General features: G+C 44.9%; 1 protein-coding gene across 1 annotated transcript; it reads right to left on the reverse strand.

The window, feature by feature from the left end:
- Positions 1-4,408: 4,408 nt before the first annotated feature.
- On the reverse strand, positions 4,409-5,386 carry LOC118831247 (60S acidic ribosomal protein P0-like). Its single transcript, XM_036738475.1, has one exon. It carries the CDS (start codon positions 5,369-5,371, stop codon positions 4,418-4,420), a length of 954 nt encoding a protein of 317 aa, XP_036594370.1. The 5' UTR covers positions 5,372-5,386; the 3' UTR covers positions 4,409-4,417.
- Positions 5,387-8,684: the final 3,298 nt, after the last annotated feature.

Raw genomic sequence — 8,684 nt, forward strand, 5'->3', positions numbered from 1 at the left:
CTAAGCACTGGGAATATAAGCAAATGGAAAGTCTCTGCCCTAAAAGAGCTTATATTCAAATGGGGGAAGTAACTGAAAATGGGGAGAGGTGGGATAAAGGTACCTGGCATGGGAGCATGGTTTTAAATTCCAGAAGCCAGGAACAAGGGCGGGAGGAGAAGATAAGAGAATAAGTGGAGAAGACAAGACATAAACATGGGGAAAGTTAAATAGTAATAATAATTTAAAAATCAAGTAATAGTTTGGGGGCAATGATAGAGGACTCTTGGCTTGGCTATAGGTGATTAACTGCCCAATGAGTGTTACTGACACCTAGTCCTCCCTGCATTAAGAGAAAGAGACACAATGTGCTGGTGAGGTCTGGTTTCTGGGAGGGGATATTTTAGCTACACCTTGAATGTTGGCTGGAATTAATTTCCTCAAACAGAGGGTAATTCTATATAGGAAGACCAACATGATCAAAAGGAATTTCTGTTGGTATATGTGAACGCTCCATAATAAACACTTGAATTTATATTGGCATGTGCCTGTAAACATAAATACTTCAATTTATGTTGGTATACCCCTGTATACAGGAAGCATGGTAAGGTAGTAGAGGCCTCGTATGGAGTTATTCAGTTAGTCATTCAACAAGCATTTATTAAGCACTATATACTAGGCACTGTGCTAAGGACGGGAGGAACAAAGAAAAGCGAAAAGATGATCCTTGTCTTCATAGAGCTTACAATCTAATGGGGGAGACAATAACTATGCATATGCATGAGTTGTGCAGTGTACATAGAAGATAATCTCAAAGGGAAGGGATGAGGGGGTCGAGGGGACCAAGGAAAGGCCTCCTTCAGAACATAGGTGAGATTTGCTGAGTCTTGAAGGAAGCCAGGGAAGCTAGGAGGCAGAGAGGTGAGGAGGGAGGGCATTCCAGGTGTGGAAGAAAGCTGGCGGAAATGCAAGATTCAGGAGATGGAATGTAGGGTGCAAGGGAGAGTGAAGAGGCTGGTATAGCTATATCATCAAGTGTAAAGAAGGAAGTAATGTATAAGAGGACCAGAAATCCAGGAGGGGGCAGATTGGAGTGGGCTTTAAATGCAAATAGAGGATTTTATTTTTGGTCCTGGAAGGAATAGAAAACCACTGGAATTTAGTGAGCAGGTGGTAACATGGTCTGATGTACACTTTAGGAAAATTGCTGATTGAAAGATATATTGGAGTGGACTAAAACCTGAGGAAGGGAGACTGATTAAAAGGATATTGCAATAGTCCAGATAAGAGCTGATAAAGCTGTAGTCAGGTAGTGGCTATAAGAGTAGAAAGGAGAGGTGAGTGAAGGACAAATGACAATAATTGGTAATAGTTTGTATATGTGGAGGAAGTGTGAGTGAGGAGTTCAAGATGACACTGAACCTGACAGCCTAGATGGCAGGATGATGGTTTCCATAAAAGTAATAGGAAATTTAGGAAGAGGGAAAGATTTTTGGGAAAAGTTAAGGAGTTTAGTTTGAGATACCTATAGGACATCCAATCAGAGGTGTCAAAAAGGCATCTGGTGATGTGGGACTGACTGATGCTCAGGAGAGAGATTAGGGTAGGATATTGTAATGTTAATGGAATATGAAGATCTTCTCTGTTCATTAATAGGCCTATGTGACCGTATGTGTTCAATCACAGCTGTGATACACATAGAGCCCACTGGGGGTGGAACTTGCTTAAAGGGAAAGCTTGCTTGGGGAGGCTTGTTTGTAGGAAAGCTTTCACACCTTTTGGAACTAAGCTAATTAGGCAACGAGCCACAAGGGTTGTGATGCGTTGTGGCTCTGAGAAGTGTATATATGTTCTGAGGTTGGTATTTTGCTTTGGGGGGTTGGCTTATGAGGACTTTTTGATTCCCTGGATAGGACTCTGAGTAGTTGTTTGTTCAGAGCCTCCCCCCCCCCCCCGCCCCAACTACTCAGATGTACCTGTGCCCCCTGCCCCCATCCGGTGGTATATGTAGGTGGTTGTATTCCTTGTTCAGACAGCTGGAGCCCTGTCTGTTGGTCTTTGTGCTAATTTCTCTGCTTGTATTTTCTCTACATTCAAGGTGCTGACCTTTCCCCTGAACTAGTGAATGTCGTTAAAGTAAGTTGTTGACTCCTTTAAACTTGCTTTCCTTTAGAAAAGCAGATCAAAGAACTTGTACTAGCAGGCCATCCTGGATGTGCCAGGGTGCTTGCTGTTACAGATATATAGATCTGGGAAACATCTAGGTAGAGATGATAATTGAAACCATGGGAGCTGATCAGATTACTATGTGAGAAAGCAAAGAGCAAGAAGAGAAGCTGGCCAAGGACAGAGCTTTGGGGGACATCTACAGTTAGTAGGCCTGACTTGGATGAAAATTTAGCAAAGGAGATTGAGAAATGGGGAACAGACAGGTAGGAGGAGAACCAGGAGTTCAGGAAATCCTAAAAAGGAGAGACTATCCAGGAGGAGAGGGTGATCAGCAGTGTGCTGAGAAGTCAAGAAGGATGAGGATTGAGAAAAGGCAATTAGATTTGACATTTAAGTGATCATTGATAACTTTGAAGGAAGCAGTATCAGTTGAATTATGAGGGTGGAATCCAAAGCGAAAGGAGTATTAGAAGCAAGTGAGAGAAGAGGAAGAACACCTAGTGTAGAAGCCTTTAAAAGTATATTAGTGACAAAAGGGAGGAAACATATAGGATAATAGCAAGTCAGGGTGATATGATAAAATGAGGATTTTTTATGGATTGGAGAGCCATGGACATGTTTGTAAACAGAAGGGAAGGAAGATGATAGTGGGGGTAATCTATTTGAGAAGGGTGTTTGTAAAGGGTCTAACCTTAGCAAGGAGAAAGACCTCTTCTTCATGGAAGGTGGGAGTACAGTGAGGGGAGATGCCTGAATGATGTGAGATAAGGAGGAAGGGAGAAGAGGGAGCTCTTAACAAAATGCCTCTCTTTTTTTTTGGTAAAGTATGAGGTGAGGTCTTCAGCTGAGGGCGTAGGGGTAAGAGGATATGGAACACTTGAAGAGGGATAGAAAGGTTTGGAATAGGCATTGTGATGAGTGGGACAGTGAATTAATTAGGGAGGTGCAGAAAGATTGCCTTGCTATGGTGAGAGCATTGCAGATTATGTGACATAAATGTATAGTGGACCCCACCTCGTTTGTGGTTTTCTCAAGTTCTATTCAGAAGTGTGAGGACAGGGGAGGAAGGCAGCAGATGGTGGGAATAATTCAAGGCTGGAGTTTGGCAAGGCATGATTGGAATAGGATAAAGGGACAAAGGACTCAAGCATATAGGATACAGTAGTGTTGAATTGATTCACCAAGGAGATAAGACAAGGAAAGGAGAGGGTGTAGCCAGTTCAGGTATGATGATCTGGGAAAGAACTGAGAGGTGGGGAGATCAGATGTCTAGGTGAAGACAAAGATCAGGGCTTGGGGTCATAAGGCATAGGGGAACATAGAATGATAAAATATAAAAGATAAAGGAAATTGTGAGTTCATCTACATGGAAATGGAACATCTGTGGATGCTGGCAAGATCAAAGATAGTATGACCATCTCTGTGCATAGCTGACATGGAGTGGAATAAGTCATGGACACTGAGTAGATTGCAAACTGGGAAACTAGTTTAGGGAGCATCAAAAATGTATATCAAAGTCCCCTAGTTTGAGGGCAAGATTTGCAATGGAAATAAAGCCTATGAGCCAGGCACTAAACTCTTTGAGATCCAGTTGGATTCAAATTCCACTTCTGAAACATACTGGCTTTGTGACCTTGGGCAGGTCACTTAACCTCTTGGTGTTCATCTGAATTAGTCAAAGTTCCTTATCAAGTGCTCTTTTTACCAGTGAAATCACAGGTCTACTCAGAAAAAAATACCCAGGTATACTCCATGTAGGTAGCATTTATATTCTGAGAAGTGGGCACTGCTTAGTAGATAGGGAGCTCGCCTCAGTGTCTTCAAGTGCCCCTTCTGGAACAGTCTGGTATTATGACTGGGGGAAAGTTAACCTCTTGGTGGGCTAGGCAAAACTTTATGACTAAGTTGCCAAGAAAGTACCAACTTGGTGTGACCTGAGGAAATTTCCTCTGTTTGTGGTCTATTCTGAATATAATGCACATATGGAGAGAAGTTAGGGCTTGGGGTGGGAAGACCTGAATCTTGATTCCTCTCCTTGATATTTATTAACTGTTATTTGGGGGTAAATCACTTTATGTCTTTGAGCCTCAGTCTTTTCATCTGTAAAATGGGAGGGGGAAGGAAATAATATACTATCTGCAAATTGCTATCTATATGTAAATTTTGATTATTATCAAATATGCATGAATTCTTTTTTTTTGAGATAAATGAGCACTTTTTATTTCTCTGTTTCACAAATGAACTGGCTGAAATAGTTGTTTCCTGTGGGCTAATCAAACAGACCAAATCCCATATCTTCATCAGATTCCTCTGATTCTTCCTTGGCTTCCACCTTGGCTGGAGCTGCAGCAGCAGGTGCAGCAGCAGCTGGGGTGGCGGCTGCAGGGGCAGCCACTGCAAATGCCGAAGGGTCGGCCAGGAAGGCCTTCACCTTTTCAGCAAGTGGGAAGGTGTACTCAGTCTCCACAGCTACAGCCAAGATCCGCTTGTACCCATTCATGATTGAGTGGGGTACTGATGCAACAGTTGGGTAGCCAATCTGCAGACAGATGCTGGCAACGTTATGGACACCCTCTAAGAACTGAAGGTGCAAAGTTTCGTCCATGATGTCCAGCACTTCAGGGTTGTAGATGCTGCCATTGTCAAACACCTGCTGAATGATCAGCCCAAAGGAGAGCGGGGAGATGTTCAGCATTATCAACAAGGTGGCCTTGATGGCACCCACTTTGTCCCCGGTCTTAATCAGCTGCACATCACTCAATATTTCAATGGTGCCCCTGGAAATCTTGGTAGTGATACCCAGAGCCTGGAAGAAGGAAGTCTTCTCAGGACCCAGGCCAGTGTTCTGGGCTGGCACAGCGACATCACATGGGGCAATGGCACCGGCACGGGCAGCAGCTGGTACCTTATTGGCCAGAAGAATATCCCTAATCTCGGTCAGATCTTCCTTGGTGAACACAAAGCCCACATTCCCCTGAATATGAGGCAGCAGTTTCTCCAGGGCAGGGTTGTTCTCCAGATGCCCACGAATGGCTTTGCGCATCATGGTGTTTTTTCCCATCAATACCACTGCCTTTCCACGGAGGGACATCCGGATCTGCTGCATCTGCTTGGAGCCCACATTGTCTGCTCCCACAATGAAGCATTTTGGATAATCATCCAAAAGTTGGATGATCTTGAGGAAGTAATTGGATTTCCAGGTAGCCCTGTCTTCCCAGGGCATCTCAAAGGTGCTTCAGGGATTGCCGTGCGGGGTTTAAAGATGATGTCACTCGCACGAGGACGCCTGGACAGAGCATATGCATGGATTCTAACTTCAGCAGTGAATATACATGGCTGTGAATCAGTTTTGAAGGTGCCAGGGAGAGATATAACTTCAACTTAATCCTCCAAGTCCTCACCCTTAGCTTATCCTTGCCATCAAGACAACACAGTTAGATATGAGAAGGGCAAGTGATCAGTTCTGCTAGGTGAGAAGTATTATTGTTGATGAAAAATTCTTCTGAAACTTTTCAGCCTGCATGGTGAAATTGACCAGCCCTGCTCAGTTTCTTGTTCATTCAGTTTAAGGTGCTGATACCCAAATGTTGATGTAATCTCCCCTCTTTGCTAAAATGTTGATCATTCAAGTGGAATTGACCCAGAGAATGATCTCCCATATATGAAGCTTCCAAGGCTGTTGGTCCTGAAGGACAAGGAAGTTCATTAACTTTCCTGAAGGCTTATGTGCAGAAAGTCCTAGAAGTGAGATTTAGCTCCTCTGATTCAAAAGCCAGTAATCTCTTTCTACCATATCACACAGCCTCCCTTCTTGGGAGCTCCTCATTTGACATGGCTGAGTTGCTTCATGATTCTAGTCATCTCCTTTGGATTTGCTCCAGATTTCTGAATGTCCTTCCAAGTCTCTCATTTTATGGATGAGGAAACTGGTGCAGAGAAGGTGAAGCGACTTGCCCAAGGTCACTTAAGTGCCATGCAAATAAAACTGACACTGCAGTAGGTTTTGTCTATCAAATGCTTAATGTACTATCACAACTCCAAGGGAAGGAACCACTCAACAATATACTAACTGAAGTATGTGGTCTCATCTTAACCTGCCTTCTTAAGGCAGATCCAAGGTGTTGTACCTTGGATCTGAGGTCCTGGAAGATTCATTCATTCATTTATCCCTTCATCCATCCTTCTATCCATCCATCCATCCATCCATCCATCCATCCATCCATCCGTCCATCTATCCATTCATCCATCCATTCATCCATCCACTTATTCATTCAATGAACATTTATTGAATGTGATTGAAAGAATGGCTGTATTGGGCACTGAAAATCCTGTCCCACTTAAACTCTGGTCACAGTCAAAAGTGGTGTAATGAAATAAGACTGTTATTTTGGACTCAGAGATGACTGTCCTTGGCTAATTGGGATATCTCAGGCATAATCAAAAGAGGGAAAAGTGAAATTTTACAGTAAAAGAGGCATTGAATCTGGTCATTTTGATAACCATTATAGAGCCCCATTCCTGTTTGATTCCCTTATCCCCCACTTTTAAAATCAATCTTGATCCTTATCAATTTCAACACCCACAGGGGAAAATCCAAAAGTGAGTGGGGAGGGAGATTGGAGGATGGGAAGGATGCTTTTCTTAAAAAATGTTTTCTTAGCAACATACAAAATTTAAAATTTTGTCTAAAGAGGATTTGCAAACCAGGTATAAGATAGAACCAAGTGGGATGGACTTACTTTTGCCTAGTAGAGGGAGATTAGATTTTCCAAGACTCCTCCCCAAATACTAAGAAGGAATACCACATTTAAGTTCAAGAGTACCATCCGTGGGATCCCTGTAATGCTAGTTCTGTGACTTTAGGTAAGCCACTTCACCTCCTCTAACTCTCACTTTTCTCATCTGTAAAATGAGCATAATACTGCATGAGAAACCCCCACCTCAGTGGAGTTGTGGTGAGAAAATGTTTATAAAATGCAATATAAGTGTGAGCTGAAATTATCAAGCAAGAACTTAGACTTTCTGACTATCTGCTCAGAAAGCTAAGTCTTTTACAGAGGGGATAATAGCAGACAGATCTTTCCTAAACAAGGCTTTGGGTGAATTAATCCCAAAGCCATCACACTATGTACTTTTTGCTTTTTAAACCAGTATTTCAATTGTAATATCATATTGAGTAAATTCCCTTGATGACAGCCATGATGAGTTTTTGATTGAGAAAAATCTTCAGCATGTACTCTAAGAATGGCTTTTCTATCAAATAAAGCCTTCCCTTTTGCAATCAAGTCAAATAAACCAAGAACTGAAGAAAGCAGCAGGGTTCTTTACGATGTTCGTTCTCGCTTGCCTTTGCTATCCTCCTGTGAAATAAATATTTTTATTAGCATGTTGTGGGTGAAAGCTGAGTTTTGGGAAGATCTGCTAATCTGTAGCCTCTTGCGCCCCTTAGCGGACCAAGCTGCTTGAGCACAGCTCTTGGCACTGCATGTATCTAAGCCAGCCCCCGGTGCTTCACCCTCGTAATCACTGCCTCCTGCAAGAGACTCCGCATCACCCTTGCGCTCTCTTTTCCTCCTAGCTCAGCTCAAAGCTGGACAGCCAGGCAGAAGGACGCAGGGAGAGGCTGGAGGTTGAGATTTCCACAGGACTGAACCTAAGCCCGGGAGATTCGGTCTTCGAATGATGGGGACGAGCAATTTCGTAGAGGAGAAAACTTAGGGGCACCCGCGAGTTTCTGCTAGTAACAGGTAGCAGCGGTGGGTACTTGGCTGAAGAGGGGATGGTATACTAGCACTGGAGGTGATAGGGCAGAGTGGCCAGAGAGGAGAGGCAGGGAGAGGGATAGCAAAGGTTTGAATAAGCCTTGTCAGGAGTCTTCCTAGAAGAGACAGGGATGCTCCAGGAGAGGTTGAAAGCTGGCAATCGCAGAGAGCGCGGGCTGGGATTCTAAGCTGCCCTTCTGTACCTGAATCCAGCCTGCAGCGGAATGCGCGTTGGAGGTCTCAGGCCGACTTCTGCGGGACTCAGACGCTGGGGGCGGACTGGAAGGTGGGTGGGAAGAGATGATACCGCGGGGCGCTAGGGCTTTCTATCTTCCTCTCTGTTTGCCCGCAGGTTAGGACTTTGGAGAGCAGCTGAGTCCAGCTCCTGGGGCTCCCCCTACTCTCTGGGGCGGTGGAGGCGAAGATACTCTGGACCCCAGCAGCAGCTCAACGCCCGCACCGTCGCGTGCGAGACCTCTTTGCTATCTGGCCCCCAGGAGAAGGAGGGGCGCGGGTAGAGACGGGAGGGGCAGGACAGCTGGGCCCGCGCTCACTGCTCCCCCTCCCGTGAGTCTCTCCTATAAAGAGCGCTTCCCGGCTGGTCGTCAGGCACAGGAGAGAAACGGAGCGCAGCTCCCCAAGACGCGCAGCTGGATGCGACTCGCCACGACTCCTGGGTCACTCACTAGTAGTCTGAGCGCTATGGCCCGAGCCCGCGGACGCGGACTGTGAGACACTGGGCAGGCAGCAAAGCCAGCGAGATCCCAGGCCACC

This window comes from Trichosurus vulpecula, chromosome 9 (genome assembly GCF_011100635.1).
Source record: "Trichosurus vulpecula isolate mTriVul1 chromosome 9, mTriVul1.pri, whole genome shotgun sequence".
Classification (NCBI taxonomy): Eukaryota; Metazoa; Chordata; class Mammalia; order Diprotodontia; family Phalangeridae; genus Trichosurus; species Trichosurus vulpecula.